Here is a 22,069-nt window from a genome sequence, read left to right on the forward strand (position 1 = left end):
GGGATGTTTTTTGTTTTGTTTTTTAACTTAAAGCAGAGCTCCAATGCCATTCTTTTAGGCAACCTGGAAGAATTTAGTAGAAGCTCTTGCCCCGCGCCGAGTCACACAGTGCACATGGTCAATAAGCTATTCCTGAAACACTCTGGACACAATGTCAAGATACCACTGATCAGCAATTACTTGTTAAGCTGCATGCTGCAGGAACACCAACAAAAAGAAACACTTGCTATAGCTGGTGCAATCCCCGACCTCCGTCCCTTCCAGAAATGCTCCTGCCTTAAAGAAAGGCAAGATGGCATTAAAGCTGCTGCAGACACTGATGTCACTGTATCATTTATGCTTAATTTCCAATCCTAAACCTTTCTTAAATGTCATGAAGCCTGGCAATCTATTTTAATTAGAATTAAAGCTAAATTTAAATTCAGATATAATCATCATCACGAGTGCTAGCAAGCATGCACATTCCTATATCTATTTCAATATCTAAACTTTATCTACTTGTTAACTTCATGTGAGTGAAAACTTTTCTTAGTGAGGCAACACAGAAGACTCTTCTGATACTAGCACAGATACAGAAACAAGCTGAAGGACCTTTGGTCTTACGCAATATAGCCACTGTCATCATTATGCTCTATACTATGGTAACACAAAGTCTACAGCCATTTAAGTTCAACTGTGATAGAAGCTAGACAAACATATAAATTACTCATCAACATTTGTACTGTTCAGTATCTCAAAGAACTATTTTGGTTCAAGCGGGAAGCTGGGGGGGGGGGAGGGGGAGGAAATCTCTCTTCTGTATGTTACCACTTCAAGCCATTCAAAACAAAACATTTCAGTAATACTTTCCATGTAGGATGCTAGTGTGGCTACTATCCTTTATGGATTAATACTCCTGTGAAAGTAGACATCCACACACAGAAAGAGCCGATTACTCACATTCTAAAATGTTTGAAATTCAGCATTCTCAGGCTGCCCTTCTCCTTCAATCACAAAACAAAATTCTAAGAGCTGGAATGCAAATCTCCAAAACGGTTACTTCATACTTAATCGCTGACATTGCTCCATTCCTACTACCTAGATACTTGGAATAATACCACTGTCAGTCTCATCTGATAGAACAAAATTGCTGCAGCTTCTGCCCTGTCACAAAAGTGAAAATGTTTGAAACAGTGGTGAGTGATTAAAGATAACCCATAGGTTGATGTGACAAAACTTTTGTTAGACATTCAATGTTTTGTTAAATGTTCAAACATTCAGTATTTCCCATTTAAAATAAAATACAGGGAATATAATATGTTTTGCTATCTCGAGTGCATAATTAGCTTCACCAGCTCTTTTCAAAACTAATAATACCAAAAAAGAGAAACTTAAAACATGGAAACTTAATGAAGGAAAAAATACATGACATAATGTGCAGCTGCTATTGCATAATTATATGCCTCAAATGCGTAATGATGCATAAAACTGAAAGCCAAATGCAGGGAATATTTCTAAAAAAGAACCTAATGCCATGCAATTTGTTATTCTTCTTGTATGGTCCTACGAACTAAAAAGTGTAGCTATTCCATAAGAATGAAGCATTTTTTACCATTACCCAATCCTCAACAACGCTTTGAATAAAGGCATATGCTGAGTGGAAAAAGAAAACCATTGCGTTAAGCTAAAATACATGTGCACACACACACACACAAAAATCTATTTATGAAGCTAATTACCCAGAGTCAAATCAGACTCAGAAGGAGCTACACAAGATTCTGCATCGAAAACACACACTCAAAGCTCGTTAACCTCAGACACTTTCAGCACTAGCATGAAGATTTTCATGCAAATTCAGAAATCTCCCTTTTCCAATGAACTCCCATCTCCACCTATACAGGAATATCAGATCCTGGACTGTAAAGGTACAACTACCTCATGCAGAAAATAACTTGTGTTCATTTTGCACGATTCCAAAGAAAGATTTCTCTGACAAGGTAATTTTTAATTAACAACCTGAAACTGTACTGGAATATTAACATTATTCTCAGGAGAAAGTTGATTTAGTATGCTAAGTCACCTTATACTTTACCAGTCAAAATGCTTGCCAACCCGACTAGATCTGTATAGTATTACACAAAAGCAGTGCTAACAAACAACATACATATTTTAAATGCTGATATTACCTTTCTTCCTTGTAATAATAAAAATGAAAATAGAAGGTGGAGTTTCTGTTTCCAAAATTAAAGTGCCTGTCATTTTATCAGTATTCTAATCCTGAGTAGTAAGATGTATTCCTGTTTAAAATTATCTAAGACATTTTAGCTCAGAGAGAACTGAGCTGAAGATTCTGAATTCCCAAATGGGAAAAAAAGCCTTTTCCATAATTCTTATTGCTGGAAGGAGTTGTATGTTTGTCAAATTTTGTATGTCAAACACTACACTTAAAACTCTGTTTTAACCCTCTCACCACATTACAAAAAACCACCATACACCTAAGCATTCACAAGCCCAATTTAAAATCCAAGCAAAGTCCAAACAATTCAAATAAAATCAATTTAGTTTTGAGTGATGGAATAAAGCACTTTAGTAAGTGATGACTCAGTACTGTTTTGTACATTAATATCTGGAAAAGCTACCTGACCGTACAGCTTCAACCTTCTCACACTCTTTCCTAAATATAGACATAGACTACTTCTGATCAAAACACACATACATGGAGCACAGTGTTAAGCTTAAAGCAAACAGATCATACATGTATAAGCAAACCTACTAATAACTAGTTCTCTACCATGCCAGAAATAGTACAAGGATGTAAAAATTTTGCCAGAACTTGAAAACTGCTGGCTCAAAAAAATATAAATAGCTACAAAATTATTTCTTAGCACAATACCATACACACACTGTCACCAAAAACGCACCATCACCAAATAAACATACTATTGTCTTTCTAAATATTTTCAAAAGTTTTCAATCTTGCATTCTCAGTCATGTATTACTTAAAATACATAAACAACTATTTGCTAAACTACCCCACATTCTTATTATATCTAAAATAGATATATAAAAATCTTACCTGGTCTTTCCACTTTGATAACTTCAGCCCCTAGATCTCCTAAATTCATTGTGGCAAAGGGCCCTGCAAGCACCCTGTAATATTAAAAAGAGGTTGTTTTCTTAGTTTTTCCTATCAGAATATTTGCATCTAGACAGACTGTTCCAAATTACAGACAAAACACAAACCTTGTTAAATCAAGAATTTTCACACCATCCAATGGCTTTACATTAGTAGCACCTGACAAGAAACAGAAAACAGTAACTTACTCTCGAATCTTTTTTTGTAAGATATGTTTCTCATTGGTAGTCTGAAACACTGTTTTTATGACACTCTCCCATCATCCTCCCTCAACTCCCTCCCCAAATAAAGGATAATAAAGCTTTCCGCACAGGTAGGTTATTAGGAGTATATTACATTAGTAAAGCCTTTCAAAGTTGGAAAACCTTATGGTTAACGTTGCAGAACCTGTTCTAAACACCTAGCAATTCTACAATAAAGCTACTTTTTAGAGATATTTTTATATGTGCCTTCCACAAACACTCATATAGCTTTTAAAGACTAATCTGAAGAAAGAGCAAATAAAAGCATAGCAAGCAACATCAGAATGACACAAGCTAAAACTAATGGGTAGCAGACCAATATGAAGCACAGCATCCTCACAAAGTGTTTTGACCTGTGTAGACCTATGCACTTGCATCACAAAAAGAAAGAATATCTGCATTTCAAAAAGAGGTTACAAAACTGAAGACAGAATATATGAACCAAGGAAATACTCATTCTAGCTTTAACTTTCAATAGCAGTCGCACATGCAAGATAACTACTAGGAAATCACAATGCTTTCCTCCGTCCCTCAGCCCTTCCAACCTGACTAGCTCTAAGAAACAACAGCAGTGGCAGTAAGTGTCACAGACAGAACAAGCAATCTCATAGTCTAGACCACAGGTTTGCCAGCTATCTCTTGGGTGACCTTGGGTTATCTTCTGCTAACTCAGTGTCTTTAATTGCAGGCTGGGAATGCAAAAAACTTCACCACCCCATGTGGATGGTAATTTCATTATTATTTGGAAGGTGGTCTCATACCACAAAATTAATTTAAAAAAAAAAAGCACCTGGCCAATAACACCACAAAAATTACACAACACTAACTTGTGGTAAGCATCTCTTTTTGGTGTTTGTCCAGGTAAGAGAAAGATGTAAAACATGGGAAAAAAAAAAAAACAAAAAAAAAAAATTAATTCAAGCAGAGACTTCTTTACAGAACAGTAAGGAGAAAAGAACCACAGTCCCTCAAAGCATGCAGGGCAGTGTGGGGCGTCTCCTGAGTCATGCAGCAGTGAATGCCTGTGTCACCTGCTTTACACTCCCTCCATCAGACCTGAGCCACCCTTCAGTTACCCCCATAACTCTCCCTCCTACCTTACTGCATATACAGTAAGAAGGAGATGGATATAGAGAGATATGTAATAAAAAAGCTACAGAGATATGAAGCAGCATTGGGAATTCAAGGCTTCTACTAAAATGTTTTCATTCACTGTACTGCTCCCAGTGAGAACACTTGCATCCCATTCTTCATCTTCAAGACATTTTCCTCAATTACCAATTACTCCAGAGGGATTTGGGGGATTTGAGTTTAACGGGTTTTGGTTTTTAATACAATATGCAGACCAAGCAGCATGTTGAAAACGTGCTTATCTAGGAGTGACTATGTATTTTGCACATTTCGAAGCCTTTATGAAAACTCAGGCTGCCACCTCTCTTCAATGCTGCACACCTCAGTGAAAGTTCCAGGTGTTGGAAAACACTTGCGCTAGTGCCAGGTAAACACCGCAGATCCTTCAGCATAACCTCGATTTTATCAAGTCGGCTCTAGCTGAGCAAGCACTTAAGCATATGCTTGTCTGTTAAGGAACTGAGTGCATCGTTGGCTTCACAATGGCATTACTCTCTGTTTACAGAACATATGTAAACAACAGCTTTACTGAAGAGCGCAGCTCCCTAAAAAAAAAAAAAAAAAAATTTAGTTAACAAAAGGGTCCATCTTCCTCTATTCTTTCCACACCTTTTAAAGCTGCGCTCTCTTACTCAATGGCTCACTTATTCTCCTCCTGAGCCAGCATTTAGCATTACTTGCGTTTCTCACAGATACACTACCAGAACAGCAGCAACTTTTCAGAACCAACAGGTTCTCTACCTGTGGCTGAGTTGCAGGAATCCATAAAGATATTTCTCAAAGAAGCCTATAGAGTGTTAAGATTAGCCTGTAAACATGCATTTATGCATAATTAAGACTGATGAATCCTTACTAATTACCATATCACTCACATTATGGTAACATCTAACTCTCCATTCAGGGATTAGGACTATTCTATAGTTGGAACAGAACAGGAGAGTACAATTGTTGTTTCAGAGACAAACAGACCATTGTGATTTTTTTTTGATGCCACTAAATAACACTGATGTCCACAATGATGAAGAAATGCAAGAAAGATCAAAAGGTTGCTTTTGAAAATCTGAGAAAAAAATAGACCTGTTAGTCTCTTCAAAATAGAAGAGCACAGATATTCACAAAAGAAAACATATAGGACCTAGATTTGCATTCCAGCAAGACACTAATTTGTTGAAACAATTACCACAGAAAGCCTTTTGACCATCAGAGAAACAGCAGTTCTGGTACACTGATCCTGAGTACCCAAGTGCTACCAACCCCTTATTGCAGGAACAAAACCGAACAAAACCACACCACAAACAGAAGAGATGAGAACTGATCAGCATTGACCAGAAGCATCTCCTGTTTGGGGCTGGTTTGGGTTCCCCCCCCCACCTTCTCCTCGCTAGCTTCCTGTCAGGCACATACCCAGAGTTACTTTTCCCACAGAGTTTTTTGTTGGAATTCTGGCTCAGTAGTCTAAATTCTCTAAAATGCGAACTCACATTTTTCTCTTGTATTTTTGCTTTTAATTATTCCAGTAACTTGATGATTGAAAGAAAAACCCACTCTCCCAGCTCTAACTACATCCTATTTGTAAACTCTTTATTCCCATGATGCTTGAATTTACTGTAAATTAGACAGTCATATGCATCTTTTACAAATAACTTTGATGAAGAATAAATAGATCCACTCACTCTCAATACGATTTAAACTCTTTAGTTAAGCTCAATAGGTTGTCCCAAGGTTGGTCTAACGTAACAATATCAGTAAGCAACCAAAGGAGAGATCGTTCTACAGAACAGAAATTAATTTTCATGTCACATTCCCAAAAAAGCTTTCCTTTATACTTGTGGCAGAAGAAGGCACTGAGAAGAGAGTTGATTAGTACATTTAATATTTTTGTACCAATGCAAATTAACAGTAAATAAGTAGATTCCATTCCAATTACATCAGTTCCAGAGGACATCACTCCTTAAGTCTATTGTCTCTACTTTGATTGCACAATCAATATTTTTTAATTTATACATGCAACAAGTTATTATCAAGTCCATCACTACGGTGGATTAATTCACTATCAATAGGTACACTCCAACTGGGAAGGCGCTCGGTGTGTTCATCCTGGGAAACAGAACTCCAAACTTCTTCCAATTCTAATGCAATCGATGCAATTGTTAGTATTTTTTAATGTTATTAAATAACAGAGAAATCTGAAAGCGAGAGGGAAATGGCTTTGTTGCAGCTTGGTTTTATGTTTCTTCATTAAAAACAAACAAACAGATAACTGTATGAAGTTAGTTTCGTAACCTTTGAGAAATCAGGCCTAGAATTGGACAAGCAGGCACTTCCCCCCGCCCCCCCGTTAGCCGCAGCTGCCCAGAGCGCTGACCCGCGCCCTGCCACACGCGAACCAGAGCTACCAGCAGCGCGGCGCAGCCGCTGTGCAAAGTCCAGTCGCCCTTACGCTCAGCAAAACCCCGCAGCCCAGCAGGGAGCAGGGCAGCTGACCAAGACTGCACAAGCGACCCCGTTCGCCACCCCCCCACCGCCCCACGATCCCGCCCAGGAGCCACAGGCCCGGCGGTGCCGGGGAAGGGGGACGGCAGGGCTGGTAGCGAGCTCAGCCCCTGGCTGCCGGGACGGTGCAGCCCCGTTCTCCTCCTCACAGGAGGCCACGGGGCAACCGCAGTGCTGCGAGGGGGCGGCGGCAGAAGCCTCCCTCAGGTGTTTAACGTCCCGCCCGCCCCCCCCCCCAGCGAGACGGCTCCCACCCCTGCCCGAGCCGCTCGCGCGCGTGTGGCACCGCCTCAGGGCCCCGGCGGCATCTGACGGGCAGAGAGGCCCAACGAGGCGAGGGATGGAAGGGGATGCTGAGGAGGAGGGCGCGGCACGGCACGGCACGGCTACCTGCCGGGGAAGCACCTCCGCTCCGCGCCCCGCCGCCGTTGCTAGGCGAGGCGGAGGCGGCGCTCAGGGCTCTGAGGCAGCGCGGCGAGGCGCTGCCGCCGGCAGCTGCGGGGCACGGGCTCCTCCACAGCCCGCCGCCGCAACAGCAGCTTCTTCTTCCCAGCCCGGCGCGCAGCATCTTAGCGCGCCGTCGCCCGCCGCTCGAAGCAACGCCGAGCGCCTCAGCAAGCGCCGCGAAAAGGTGCGCGTTTCACCACAGCGCGCAAGCGCCGCTCGCCACCGCCCCTTTCCTTCTCCCGCTACCAGGTGGAGCGTTAAATTGTTCCCGGGTTGGGGCGGCGCGCAGGCGCGGGGCGTGGCCTCCCCGGCGGCGCCGTCCCGGTCCCGGTCCCGGTCCCGGTCCCTGGCTTTTCCCGCCGCGAGTTCTGGGGCTGCTGTCAGCTGTCGTGTTCCTTCCTCCGCGGCGGCGGGACGGATCGTCTCTCCTATAAAGTAGTCCCGGTTAAAAAGGTGCCTCCTCTGTTTTTCGTAGTGTGCAGGACGCAGGTGGCTGGACTTGATAGAACAGGGAGGTGTCTTGCAGTTGTTGCGGCAGTAATTCCAGTTCCTGTGTAAAAACCTCAGTATTTATACAAAATAGACTAAGGGGTTTTTTTGCTGCGACATCTAATTCCTGGACAAACCAAATGGCTGATGGCTAGAGGCTTGTACTTCCAGTTCAGTGTACAGACTGCCACGTACAACATTGCCCAGATGGAATAAAAGTAAAATACCCCCACAACGGTTTTCCGCACTTACGAGGCAGGCACTTGTCCTGGCCGCCATTCAGTCCTCTCGCTAGCACGAGGTAGGCCCTTTATCTCCGTTTGGCTTCGCTGAAGGTGCAATACGACTTACGCTGTGAGCTACATCTTCAGTTGTATATAGCTATGGAAGGGTTAGCTCGAACTGACCTTCAAGCAATTCTTCCTCGAGCTAAGTACTTCCAGGCTATTTTGAGTTTGTGTTAGGGCAGGGTGGAAGGCTTCCTCTAGGAACACCGCGTCTTGCTCTGTAACAGGATAAAAAAGCCTGCACAGAGCTTCAGCATTTATTTATGAGAAATACGCTGTGAGGATAAGACGACAGCTGCATCTCAAGAATAGCTGAAACTTCCGACTGCTTGAAAATGAGCTATTACGAACAGCACAGGCTTAAGAAGTGTTGCGCGTCAGACGGCCCGAATGCTGAGGAAGAACATAAGAAAACACCTTCCACGTGGCGGGTTTGTTGACCGGACATGCTACGTGTAATGAAAAGTATGACACGGATGGTTAAAATCCTAGAAGCAATTAGGATTTGTCAACAAGAAGAAATTCATCAGCAAAACCATCCCAGTATAACTCAACATGCGTGTAACAATACGTATTTCTAATTTGTTTGGTGTGAAAAGGGCTTAAATTAAATGAAGCTGTCCTTTTCTGGCATAAGACCGATCAAACAAATTGATACGTACGCTGATAAACTGTCTTGTGTAGACATGGCATTCCTTGTGTGCATAACAATAATAGAAAATTGGTCTTCTAGAGAAGATAAAATAGTAAAGGATTAGCAAAAGCTTTAAGTAAGCAGGTTTAGTCTCTTTCCATTTTAGAATTGCAAGGATATTGCCCCATTTTTCCCAGGGAGACTGTAAAACATAGTGGAGAGCTGAGTTCACTGAGAATATAAAGTTACTTATCGCCATTAAAAAAAAAAAAATCAAAAAACCAACCGTTTAAAGCCAAAGAAAAGCAAGACTGCTGTACAAAGCATAGAAACATTCTGCTTATTTTACTGGCTAGCTTTTGTTCGCTGCTGCTCTGAAAGCCCTTTTTAACTTTCATATGTTGCAGTGTCTTAAAACTGAGTAGTGCTTTGTCGCACTGATGGAAATCTAAACAAAAAACCCCATCTTTACTATTTTTTACCGAGCTGTTGAGGATTTGCATTAACATAGCTGAGAACAGAGCAGGAATGCTAATAAATAACATTGTTAAATTGGGTTTATGTTGCTAAGTCTGAGGTCCTCCTCCAAGAGAGCATTTTCCCATGAGTTTGTGTGTATAGGTCTCATTGCCTGAACTACCACTCTACTGAAGAATTGCTGACAGTTCAAACTGATTTAAAAAAAACCTTTCCATTAAAGTACTCTTTAAATATGTCATTGTACGTGTTTTCAATTGGGGCTGCTATAATGTATGTAGTATTTGCAGGTTCATATATTAAAGGACAACACAAGAAAGGAGTACAAAGAGGCATATCTGAAGCGCCATGAAATGTGAGGCAAATACTTGCTTTGCTTTACAACGGTTGATTTTGTTGATTTTTATCAACTGTGGCACCGTGGGCATTCACTTACAACTACACGGAGTTCACAAACACCAGGGTTTATCACTGTGCCTTATAATTTGAGTTCACAGGCGTAGCTGCTACACATCTTCTAAGACTCTCTTACTTCAGATCATTCCTCTTCAGCTTGAAAATGCACAAAATTCCTCAGGGTCAGCGTGACAAACCGCTGTTTAAGGCTGACGAGCCGGCCACCCCCTCTTCCTCCCCCCCCGTCCCCCAGTTCCAAGCGGGATGGACGGCCGCCGCGGGGACCCGCTCTCCGGACACCGGGAGGAAACGCGTCCGCGAAGGTCGGAGCCGCCCCCGGGGCAGGCCCGCGGTGAAGCCGCGCCTGACCGGTAGAAGCGCTCCGCTCCTGGCGCAGGCCGAGCCCACCCCGGCCAGGGCCCGCCCGCCGCCGGCTCCCCGCGCCCTGTCAGCCGGGGCGGGCTGGAGGCCGCGGGGGCGGGGCGCGGCCCCGGGCGCGCGGGGCGGCCGTTGCCAGCCGGGTGTCCCTCGCTTCGCCTTCCCCTGACCGGAACCTTTTGCGCCCGGAACGTTCCGGCCGCCTGGCGAGGAAAGGGGGGAAGAGAAAAAAAACAGAAGCGGCGCCGCCCCGCCGAGGCGCCTGCTGGGGGACGCCGTTGCGCAGGTTTTATTCCTCTCCGCCATCGCCTCGCCGGCCCGGACCATGTACCGGCAGAGCTTCCGCCCCCCGACGCCTCCGTACCCGGGCGGCGGCTTCCGGAGCCCTCCCTCCGGCGGAGGCCCCGTGCCACCCTCCCCGCGGGGCTACGGGAGCCCCCATCACACGCCGCCCTACGGCCGCCGGCCTGGGCCTTACGGCAGCGGCCACTCGCCCCGAGGCCCCAGTTTCCACGGCGGCGGCGGCGGGCGGTTTGGGAGCCCGTCTCCGGGGGGGCAGACCCCGCGCAGGCCGCAGAGCGTCAGCCCCCGGTACCCGGCTCCCTACGGCGGCAAATCCCCGGCTGGAGCTCCCGTGCACCCGCAGCAGCACAAGCGCTCGCCCGGGGGCTTCCAGAGGCACTACCAGGTATGGGGCAGGGCGGTAAGGGAGACAGGCCTGCGCCTCCGCACAGCGGGGCGGGGGCGGGAGGGAGGGAGCTGCTGCTGCTAAGCGGGGCCCTCAGCCCGCAGGGGAGAGCACGCCGAGGGCTTGTGACAAGGCGCAGCATCCATCTCCTCCACCACGATTTTCAGGGGAGAGCGAGACTTGCACCACGCTGGGCAACATCTGTCTTCCCCCCAGTAGAGAGGATGGAGAGACCCCAGCTCAGGCAGCTGCGTGATCAGGAGAGGAAAGAGGGCCCCAGGCCTGGCTGAGGCCTGTTGTGAAGACACAAGGACTTAAAAGAGCGTAGATGTCTTCCTTTTCATACTCTGGCGTGTGAAGGTAGAGACAAAATTAAGCACCGCCCAAAACTGCAGCAAACACCTCTTTGCTTTGTATGTACGTCCCTTTGATCAGTTTTCTTTAACACAGCAGTGAAGTGCTGTGTGCTTTTACTTTGCCTGTGTTGTCTTACAACATGGAAGCTGCCCTATCCACACACAGCTTTCTGGGACGTGAGTCGAGAAAAGAAGTGCTTTATTAAAGAGAATTAAGCTGAGGCTCCTTTAAGCAGAAATGAGAGCATTTGTTGGGATAATAGTATCATTTTAAAGTCTTTGCGTTGCACTGAAAGCTTTAGTTTATATAAAGTAGTTTTTCTGAGAGCTATCAACAACAGGTTCTGTGAGTTATGCTTTTGTCAGATGGTTTAGTTGGGGCATGTGACTGGCAATGCAGATAGGGATGACAGTTCTTGAGATGATACCAACTTGATGTACATAGCTGGCTTTATGCAATATTAGAGAAACCTTAAAAGTGTAACAAATGACACATGCAGTACAAACAATGATAAAATTTTCAGGTGCTTTTACTGACACTTTAAGGATTGAAGTGTAATAAGGAAGTCAAATCTTAATAGAGATTAGTAAAGTCTTAATGTGCCTGCACTGGATAGTCACGTTTCCATTCAAAAACAGTCTTTGGTTACTTTTTAACGATGCAGATAACTATTTTACAGGAATCTCATAGTTGGTGGAAGGGGATCATTATGAACTTTATACATTTTCTTTAACACAACAGCAAAGGCTCTCCCAGTGTGGAAGCCTACAGATTGCTTAACCTCTGTACCTGTTGAAAAGGCAAAGGATGTGGGGTTTCTGCTGCAGATTCTGGAGGGATGGTTTATGTCACCGATGCCTAGACATTTCCCTTCAGAAGATCACTCTTTGGATATTCAATTAAGTGTTTTTTAAAAGCCTGCCTTAAATTAACTGAGCAGAAGAATATGCAGGAATCCTTTTGCCTCTAGCGTTAGTCAGAACTGTTTCATGTCAGGACCCGTGGGCAGGAACAGCCTCATAGGCTCCATCCTTGGGCTTAAGTAAGAAACCTGACATAAAGAAGGTACGAGTTTGAATCCAGTCACAGATTGTCACAACATTTTCCCTTCTCCCCTTTCCTTCTTCAGACCTTGTGAGTAGTTTAGGAGCATTGACCTGATAGTGGTGCTTTCTAAGACTAGAAAGACATCGTATGTCTGTAGCTTTGCCTAGGACTAAGGTAATGTGTATGTGTGTACTTTTACATGTGTACACATGGGTTGTTTTGCCTGTTTTGCTACTGTCACCTTTGAGATTAAAATCTTAAGTGACCCTTTAAAATCTCATCAGGAAATCAAAACAACAGTTTATATTTAGTGTTCTATTCATGACATGTTATTAGTATTCTGTGCTCATTTTGTGCTTGCAGACTTTCATGTTTTGAGATGAACAGAAAACTTAAAGAAAAACATAGTAAGCTTGATTTTTCCGAAATGGCTGACTTAACCTTTATGTGGCCAATGCTTTACAGAGCTTTCAGTTTTTTCCAGAGAGATGCATCTGCTTTAAATTCTATGAACACGTTTGTTGTATCTCTTGAATATCTCCTCTTAGATTTTACTTAGTGGTAGTGTTTCCCTTTCTACACTCAACAGGAGTTAGTGAACTAGCTAGTAGCAGTAGCTAGTTAGTGGTGATGGGTTGAAAATTATTACAGAAAGTAAAAAAAAAAAAATCTTGTGAAATGGTATAATCATGATTTCTGTGTTTCTGTGCATCTGCCAGCAGCTAAAATTACATGAGGTGAAGAAAGCTGACAAAGGGAGTGACTGTTCCCATTTTCAAGGCAGTATTACCCCATTCAGTAACATGTTAATGAACAGCACCAAAAGATGGGTTTTTTCCAACTGCGGAGAGAGATTTGTTATCTGGAAAAAAAGTATTGAGAATAGAACGTCTGTTTCTTTAAGGAAAGTTCAGTGAGAAAAGGCTGTCGGCACCAGTGATTGTAAAATATATATATATTTTTTTAAGGTATCTTTGGCACCAAACAGTTTTTCTTGCACAGAATGGTTTCACTTGCACAGGTAGGGCTATTTTCCTTTTCTACAGGGCTATAATATGAATAATCACGTTTTGATTTTTTTTTCCTAAAGAAAATACAAAGGGGGGAAAAAAGCATATAACGACTAGTATTCTAAATTTTAAAAAATTAATATCTACATGCTTAAATTTAACACTTGCTGAAGGCCATCAATCATGTATTAGGTAATAACACATTTCCTAGATTTCAAACGTGCAAAAATGTCAGTGTTATTGATGGCCTGCATTATACTGTAGTGAAATTTAATATTATAAAATAAATCCATCCAAAAGAGTCTTACCATTGAATTATTTTGTTCTGTCACTGGATACTGCAGATCATTATGTCAGTTCAGCTTGCTTTTGAGTGCTGCGGATTAGACGTAACAGTAAATAAACTCCACACTCAAACTGTTTTACACTGTCAAAGTTACAGGGTCTCCATTAAACACGGTGTTTTAAAGAGGTAATTTTTTTTTATTTTGAAGATAGAATGCACTGTACTATTGCTTTACTACTAAATGTGAGTGCTTAACATAAATGTCACTTTTGCTAGTGCATGTTGACTTGCTCTAGGAAACTTCTTGTCCCTTAGAAAGTTGTTAGATGTATTCTGAGGTGATTCTGTGACCTTACCCTCATGGTTTTGATACAGTAAAGTAATTCTCTACCTTTTAGTAATTTTTCAATTTTGAGATCATCATCTTATCTACATAGCCTAATTGTACTACGATGAATCATTAGAAACAAGTGCCCCGTAAGTAAGACATGGATGTTCCCACATCTGGTTATGTGTCTATTATCATCAAGCTTTAGGAGTTTAGAAAAGTACTTACTGGGACCACACAAGCAGGCTCCTGCTGCAGCACACTTTCAGAAATAGGTTCAAGACTAAGCAGTTTTCAGTGGAATCTGTTCTTCTGGCTAAGCACAGGAGCCTTTGCTATATGGCACCATTTCTCGGTTTTACCCAGAAATTGTTTCATATGATCTATTTACTAATAGGGCTTATTAGTCAAATTCAAATACCATCAGTGCTGGTCCAAAAAGTCAGGGTGAGGCAGGGGGGAAGCAACCCTTAATCAGTGCTTTTACCCTCCTTTACAAAGTCAGAAGCTGATAATCAGCCTCAAGGAATCCTGTTCTTCTAATCATACAGAATGCAACAGGTATGTTTGGAAACTAACTATTGTGTATCTGTAGTATAGGTTGTTCAACTTTGGTTAAAACAAGTGAATTTAAACAAATACAGCTTTAGACAAAATGTCACTTTTTGGGAAAGTGAATCTGAGGAAAAGAACAATGGGTGATGCTAACAGGAGAAAAAGGTTATAGCGATTTCCTTTATGTCATAGCTCTCTAAGTTGCAGACCTGTAGCAGGTTTGTAGAAGCAATTGTGGTGGTCCTTGATCTTCAAAAAAAAAAATCAAATATCAAAAGCCCCATGCAAAAGGTTTTTCTTTTATGCAGTATCTGCTTAATCACTGACTACCATCCAGATTGTATATCAAAGCAAGTCATCTGTTCTCAAATTTCACAGAACACTAGTTTGGTTAAAACAGGGTGTTTTTCCCAGTAAGTTCTTCAGGTCATTTGTAGCTGTTTGCTTTATACAGTGCTGTGTTCCACCTATAACTACTTAATGTCTGACTTCTGCTCTTGTAAACATTATCAACTCTTCCTCAGCCTCTAACTCCCTGTTTTGTTGTTCAGCTTTTGAGTTAGACATGTTGTTGACTTAGGCAGCTTATGAAAAATAGCATGAGGAGCTTTTCTGTAGTTCTGTGCCAGAGTGACGTAAACAAGTATTTTGGAGAAGACTGGGTTTTTTTTCCTTATCCTGGTAAATCATCAGTCATAATTAAAAGTATAATAAAGTTAGTATTTTCTGAGGAAGATGCAGGTGAGGAGTAGTAATTATCATTAATAATAAGCTTCAAAGCTCTGCTACATTAGAAGGAAACTTTTTTTTTTTTTTTTTTTTTTTAGTTTGAATTAGTCTATTAAATGTTTCTTTACCTGATGGTTTTCTTCCAAAGGGATCACCCAGGACATCTACTCCATTTGGTACAGCGCATGGCAGAGAGAAAAGAGTGTCTAATGATGTGGAAAACTATTACAGACCTTCAATGCTTGAGGACCCATGGGCTGGCCTAGAGCCAGTTTCTGTTACAGACATAAACCAACAATACAGCAGTGAGCAAACAACATATACTGGTAAAAAAGGGAGGTATTTCAGCTAACACTTTTAAAGGCCAAATAACTCCATCTTGTCAGGAAAACTTTGGGACAAAATCTTTATACTTACACAAGATGAACAATAATCAAGACCTTAGATAATGCTTTTATTTGATCACATGTCCACCCTTTTATCCTACTTTTTTTTTTATTGCATTGGATATTTTTATGTATGGGAGGGAAAAGGAGTGGTAGGAAAACTTACATTTCTGGCTACGTGGAAGTGCCTACCAGCTTTGAAGAACAAAGTGTTCTTTAATCACCAGCGACTGATTTGTGACTGTTAAAACAGGTTTCCATATATTTACCTCTTCCATGCCAGGTTTAGCCTTTTATTGTAAACTCCTTTAGTAAATGGTATTTTTTTATGTTTCAACATTTTTAGAATGAAGTAACTTGGAAATAAAATAAAGTTTTGTAAATCCTTGTTTTGTAATGTATAAAGATTATTTTAGGACTTTTGTTAAGGTGTACACATTAACACAAATAGTACTAGTGAAATTAGGTGACTTCTGTAAATGTGCTTGTATGCTGTAGTTAACCTCTGATTTGTGCACAGTATTTTTTGTTAATTGTAGTGTAACATGAAACGTGACTTTTAGCCATCTCAGGAAGCAAATGTATTGTCTTTGGAAAGTTTAATTTGTTGAATCAGCTCTTGAGTCATAAACATAATTCTGTAATCATTTGGTTTTGTATTTAAAAAAAAAAAATCTTACTTGGAACAAAATTAGACATTTCTGGATTATAGTAACAAGTCTGTTCAGTGGCAATTTAAGTCTAAGGGACACATAAAACATCAAGATTAAGTGCAGATATACTTTCTGGATCCACCTATTAGAATAGCATAGAATGAATGAAAGTTTGTTATACAGTTGACATTAGTACATGCATAGCATCTTTTTTTTTTTATCTGTAAAGATTTTTCAAATTTTTTTAAATTGTTTTAACCTATGGCAGGCATCTTTGCCTAGAGAAGTCTTGTTTTGTGTGCATGCATGCTATATTTTTATACTGAAGAGGAAAACAGTGAGTTTTTTTCAGAGCTTGTCTATATGTGGAAGATCCATTCTTAAATACAGTAGTCAATATTGTAATCTAGAATAAATAAGAAATAGTTACAGCTGTAGGCATGCTCTTAACATGCCATGTTAAGCCTGCAGTAGATACCTAAATTTTTGTTGAACATACTGTTATTTGTTTGTTGATCTTGGCTTTTAAGCAGTAGGTGGAGGGTGAAAACTTAGTTAAAAATAAATAAAAGCATTAGTTCAGTTTTCAAAACATATGTTTTGTTTTAAGCTTCTTACATACTTCACAGAAAACATTTTTTTGTAGTCCTGAAGCATGGTTAGGTAGAAAAGCACAGAGAATCACATTAGACTGTTCTTAGTAACTTGTCTTTTGCTGAGGTAGAATAGTCCTATATACTTTATCTGTTTCAGCATAAAATGTCTTAGCTTAATACCACATTAAGGAACAGCTTCAAACTGGAAGGGGGGTTAACATGTTGAAATGTGCCAGCTGAGTCTCTTGCACTTTTATGACCGTCATCTAAAGTTTGTCATTTGTGTCTTCCCCCAATTGACCTTATTGTTTTAGTACTCTATCCAAAAAGGCTGCTTAGAGAACTGAGAACATAATGCCTGCTTGATATCGAGAATGGTTAAATCTTCATCACAGAATCAAAACTGAGCCTTAAATGGCAGCTATCAGTACCATCATCTGTAACCCGTACCAGCAAAACTGAGATGACTTGACAAGTTGTAGATAGTCTTTAGAATTTATAAATCAATGTCATTGTGAAAAGTGAAGTATAAAATTTTCTTTCCTTTTTTTTAACCTTGTCAGGTGCTGTAAAGCTCACAGAAAAGTTACAGGGTGCTTAACGGAGTCATCTTTTTTGTTACTATTTCCTTTGTAATTCAGTGCAGTTTACTTTTTGCAATATTTGGTGATCTTGGGGAAACAGATACAATGTTATTTAAGAGACAAAAGCTATGACGCGTTCCCGGTTAGACATGAGAAGAAACTGGGTTTGGAAAGGAGAAAGGAAAGGAAAAAGATTCATGACAGAAGAGAGACTGTTAGAGGTGGGACTGCTTATACGGTAGCCAATATCAGCTGCCCTTGCACATTGCAAAGATGCATTTTTCCACTTTGGCTTTGCAGTTGACCCAGGGATCAAAGCCAGCCTCCTCTGGTAATAACTGTTAACTCCTGGAACCGGGTGTCAGACATCAACGAAGGTAATTGTTCCAGAAGGAGAATTGAGGAAATAATCTTGAAGCGTTGTTTAATCAATACAGGCCTTCCACAATGCCATCTGTTAAGCTGCTGCTCCAGTGCACTTCAGGATATGACCCAAGAATTATAAGTACATCATACTGCTAAAGACTCCAATAATTTGGTCAAGAGTCGGCAAGGAATTAAAATGTAGATGTATTAAGCTTACTAACCTCATCATACTGCACCAAAAACTTAAAAATGATTCACCTTTCTGGCTTCTAGGAGAAATTCTGCAATTACAGTAAAATTTTAAAATGTCGTTGTTGAATAGCTGTAAAATGCATGAACACGTGTTCAGAACTATAAATACAATGTACTTAAAGCCAATTTAAGCTTTGCCTTTTTTGCTATGATATCCAGGAGGCTTAAGCACTTACTTTCTCACTGATTTTTCTCCTTCTTCCCATATGGCAAACATTCTTTTTCCCCACGTGTTTCTAATGGAGACAGGATATATCACTTCCTCATTTGTTAATGAAGCCACTTCATAGTAACAGTATGGCTCTGGAAATAGCATTTAATGATAAAAAGTACATCACAAATACATCCTTTCTTCATGAGCCCATGAAACAAAATAGTTTCTGTGTCTTGTTAATGAAGGGATTCTTCTGTAATGAACACATTCTGTAAGAATACGGGCATTGTTCTTTCTTCAGCAGACTTAGGCTTTAAGGTAAGTCATTTAGCTCCTTTTTCAGAAGTTTGGACTGATGTACTTCTTTTCCATTCTGTTTTGTTTGTATTGTGTTTGTGCATCAAGTCTGTCTGACTTTCCATTTGGTTGTTGTAAAGGAGTTGTATAACTCATGACTAACTTTTCTAGAAAAACTTAATTTCATTTGTTGCTGTTCGCTACTATGTTTAACAGCGAACTGCATTGCTACTACATTGTGCTAATATCACAGTAAGATAACTTAGGTCAGCCGAGTACAATTCTGTGTAACGTGGCAACACACCGGGTGGGGAGTTACCCCAAGTTGTGTACTGTAATACTTCAAAGATAGTTCAGGTTTGGGTTTTCGCTGTGACTTTATAATACAGAATATTCATTCTTCTCTGGCACTTTGGACACGCTATTTTACATTGAAATTGTAAAACAATTTAGAATGTTAAAATTTCAATTAAAACAGGATTTTAAAAATTCTTATCAAGCTACTTCTCTTTAGAATTAGCAATAAGATATTCGGACGTAGTATTTTTCTAATGTCAAAACTGGGAACGCTTTACAGGGGAAATGCTTCTGGTCAACAGAGTGGGTAACTACTTTTGCAGTCAGGTTGTTTATATGCTCTTCACTTTTACATAATGTGTTAGACATCTGAGGGGGAACATTTGAAACATGCATTATATGGAAAGTCTACAAGCAGCTGTTCAACTCCCTTCTAAAGAAAAGTTTTTATAGCCTGTTTGGGTTTCAAGTTGTGTTTTTGAGTAATCTCACTGATGTCAGAGGATTTACTCATGCAACCAAGATACGTAAGTAACATTACAGTCTGAAAATTGTATCATCCATTTGTCTGTCAGTGCTTTTTACCAATTCTGCAATAAACTGCTCTGTTTAGCAATTGCTCTGAATTCAAATTCATACATGTGCTTTTATACATGAGCCAAGACTGTCTCGCGATGAATGAAACTTGTTTGTACAACATTTTCCTAAATTCTCAGGAGTAAAGACTCTGTTCTCCTTTCCCCAAATCTTGGCACTACCTTCCTCCCGTCTTCCTTGTACTAGGGGAGAAAAGGGAGGATTGCCTGTGCTGATTGGTGAAGAATCGTGTAACAATTTTCATGTCTCAGGCTTTCAGAAGCTACCAATTGACATAGGTAACTAGATAAACTTTTTTATCATTTGAGATGGCTCAGACAACTTCTTGCACCACAGGAAAGGAAAGAAATCACCAAGTTGTGTTAATGCTTAACAGTAGTATAGTTCCAGCATTAGTTCACAGTCAAATTTTTTGCCTACAGTAACTTTTCATCTAAATGTCTCACTAGGCACAAATTGAAGCAGTTTAATGTTCTGCCATTTTCACTAAAATGTGTGCTTTGCTGACTTAGAGTTTAAGAACGCTTTCTCAACCTGGACTTCTGAATTTACCTTTACAAAATTACTAGCTCTTGAGTGTTAGACCTCAATTCTAGGCCTTCCCTGTAAAGCATTTTAGATCTGGCTAAAAGAGCTTTATCTCATCCTCATTACTTCCTTGATGACACTAGGAAATGTTTGACTACTGGGCTAGAAACAGTTGGGCAGGTGCTTGGTGCCAGAACATGGTCATCGACTACCCTTCCTCTCCTAGAGGTTACCCCTAGTTTCATGTCATTCCAGTGCAGTGGGGCCCGGGAGGTGTTTTGAGCCAAATAGTCATCCATTTTGTTTCACCAGCTGTATGTGGGTTGCAGCATTTTAAACTGATTTTAAAGTGGTTTGCTTAGTGCACATCCTGGATTTAAAATTTTACCAGCATTATAAATTCTAATTTGTAGTTAAACTCCTAAAACTGTTGCACAGTCTCTTCTTCTGCAGTAAAATCACAGGTGAATTCCACTGCCCTTTGTTCACTGATCAGTGGCTGCTGCACGTTCCTTTTCTGAACTATAAATGTAAACATTTGTATACAAGAAAGTAACCTCTGTGGCTAAAAGGGGTCATATCAGTACAGTTTCAGAGTGAAGTTTTTAATACTGCTGACACTACTGCTATTAAAATAAGAGCTTCTCTGTCCCTCTTTAACAGGACAAAAATTAAGCAAAAAAATTAAGCATTTGAGATGCTGAGCTGGAAACTATGGTCTGCGCAGCGCAAGATGGACTACATGAGTAGGGACATCATTACAATTCAGCATAACTTGCATCAGCCTGTTTCCAGATTGCAGGTAGAATGGGTTTTTAACAAAGAGCTGAAAAAATACCATCCCACTCCCTAATAAGACAGAAAAAGGTATTTCTCAAAAATTACCTTACACACAAAAGAAGAATTCTTACGCAGCCTCAAATTCTTACACAGCCTCACAAACCGAGAGACCTGTCTTGTTCTTATTTTTCTTCTGGAGAAGCACTGACTTGTTACCAGTAACTTCAGGGCTTCCCGTGACATGAACTTCAGTCAAAGCCATCAAATCACCATTTGGCCTGTTCTCTGACAAAAATGAAAAGTCTGTTTTACATAGAATATTGGACATACTCAATTTCACAAAACTCTAGGCTGTACTATTTATTGGATGTGGAAAGCTTTTGACACTAGATTAGCGTGTCTTTCTTAAATTTTTAGAGTAAAGTATTCCTGCATTTTGATTTCAAACGTCAGTATTTTTTTGGCAGTAAAAAAGTTATACCTTCAAGTTCTACCAGGGAAGTAATTTTCAAATATTAATATTAAAATTAATTCCCAAAATGGCTTAATTGTGAGTATTCATTTTTTCCGGGTAACAGCAACAGGATTGTGAAGGATGTATTAAATTGATACTGTTTTTTTCCTTACAAAAGACAGTAAATTTAATGAATTTCATTCAAATGTCAGTCTTCATTCAAGTAGTGGTGGCGGTTGCATAGTATAGTTCAAAAGAACCCGAGGCTCCTTCCTTTCTTACTTGAAAGAACTTACATTTTCCAGAACCGGCCGACGCAGTTTACTCAGGCATGCTGGGTCAGAGTTTTGCAGTTGAGGTGCCCGATGGACTACACGAGTAGGGACATCATTGCAATTCAGTGTAACCTGTATTAGCCCATTTTCCAGATTGCAGGTAGAATGGGATTTTAACAAGGACAAAACAAGTAAGACCTCTTCCCTCCCACACACACATAAACACACCTCAAGGGATTTTTCATTTTCTAAGCCTACGGTGAGCCACTGTGTTATTGGGGGTCAAGGATAAGAGAATTTAAATTGTTCTTTAATTTATTCATTAGTGACAGCATCCTAGGAGGCAAAGAATTTGACATCATGTCAAGCTGAAATTTTTAACACAATTATTCTAAAATGGACTGCCCCAAAAATCTGCGTGTACTACCCTACTTTTACGGGCAGCAGTAATCATGCTGCTTGATGCTGTGTTAAAATACACTTAAACCTTCTGGTATCCATATGTATTTTGCCACAATCTAATTGCTGTGTAGTCAAGATAGTTAAAAGCTGTTAGCGTAGAGTCAACAAGTGTTTGCTTTGGGTTTAAATCGTCGTCGTTTGCATGAGGAAATTCCTGAAGAGTTCAAACTGCTGAACATGCTGTTGATGCAACTATTAGTATAAATACTAATAAATAGAAGAACAAAACTTCTTTCATGCTGATGCAAATCATTCCCTTTTCAAGTGTCACACAAGCTAATGCTGAAACAAGGGAAGAC

The 22,069-nt window shown here is 40.7% G+C and overlaps 2 protein-coding genes across 7 annotated transcripts in view; one reads left to right on the top strand and one right to left on the bottom strand.

The window, feature by feature from the left end:
* SUGCT (succinyl-CoA:glutarate-CoA transferase) overlaps positions 1-7,621 on the bottom strand; it is a 338,149-nt gene extending 330,528 nt beyond the window's left edge. The window contains exons 1-3 of one of the 5 annotated variants that reach the window (XM_076332286.1): positions 7,372-7,615; positions 3,223-3,274; positions 3,056-3,129 (exon numbers count right to left, since the gene is read on the bottom strand). In XM_076332286.1, coding sequence (XP_076188401.1) covers positions 3,056-3,129; positions 3,223-3,274; positions 7,372-7,549 — 304 coding nt within the window. In that variant the 5' untranslated portion in view covers positions 7,550-7,615. Of the gene's footprint in view, positions 1-3,055; positions 3,130-3,222; positions 3,275-4,809; positions 4,882-7,371 lie in introns of those variants that run through there. The other 4 variants (XM_076332284.1, XM_076332285.1, XM_076332287.1 and 1 more) reach the window with 4 other exon arrangements.
* A 2,709-nt stretch (positions 7,622-10,330) lies between these two features.
* Positions 10,331-19,290, top strand: MPLKIP (M-phase specific PLK1 interacting protein). Of its 2 annotated transcripts, XM_076330773.1 has the most exons (3): positions 10,342-10,777; positions 13,150-13,202; positions 15,238-15,444. In XM_076330773.1, exons 1-3 carry the CDS (start codon positions 10,415-10,417, stop codon positions 15,353-15,355), a joined length of 534 nt encoding a protein of 177 aa, XP_076186888.1. In that variant the 5' UTR covers positions 10,342-10,414; the 3' UTR covers positions 15,356-15,444. The 2 variants fall into 2 exon arrangements, with proteins under 2 accessions (XP_076186889.1, XP_076186888.1); XM_076330774.1 differs by lacking the exon at positions 13,150-13,202 and having other exon boundaries at positions 10,331-10,777; positions 15,238-19,290.
* Positions 19,291-22,069: the final 2,779 nt, after the last annotated feature.

Source organism: Aptenodytes patagonicus, chromosome 2 (genome assembly GCF_965638725.1).
Source record: "Aptenodytes patagonicus chromosome 2, bAptPat1.pri.cur, whole genome shotgun sequence".
Classification (NCBI taxonomy): domain Eukaryota; kingdom Metazoa; phylum Chordata; class Aves; order Sphenisciformes; family Spheniscidae; genus Aptenodytes; species Aptenodytes patagonicus.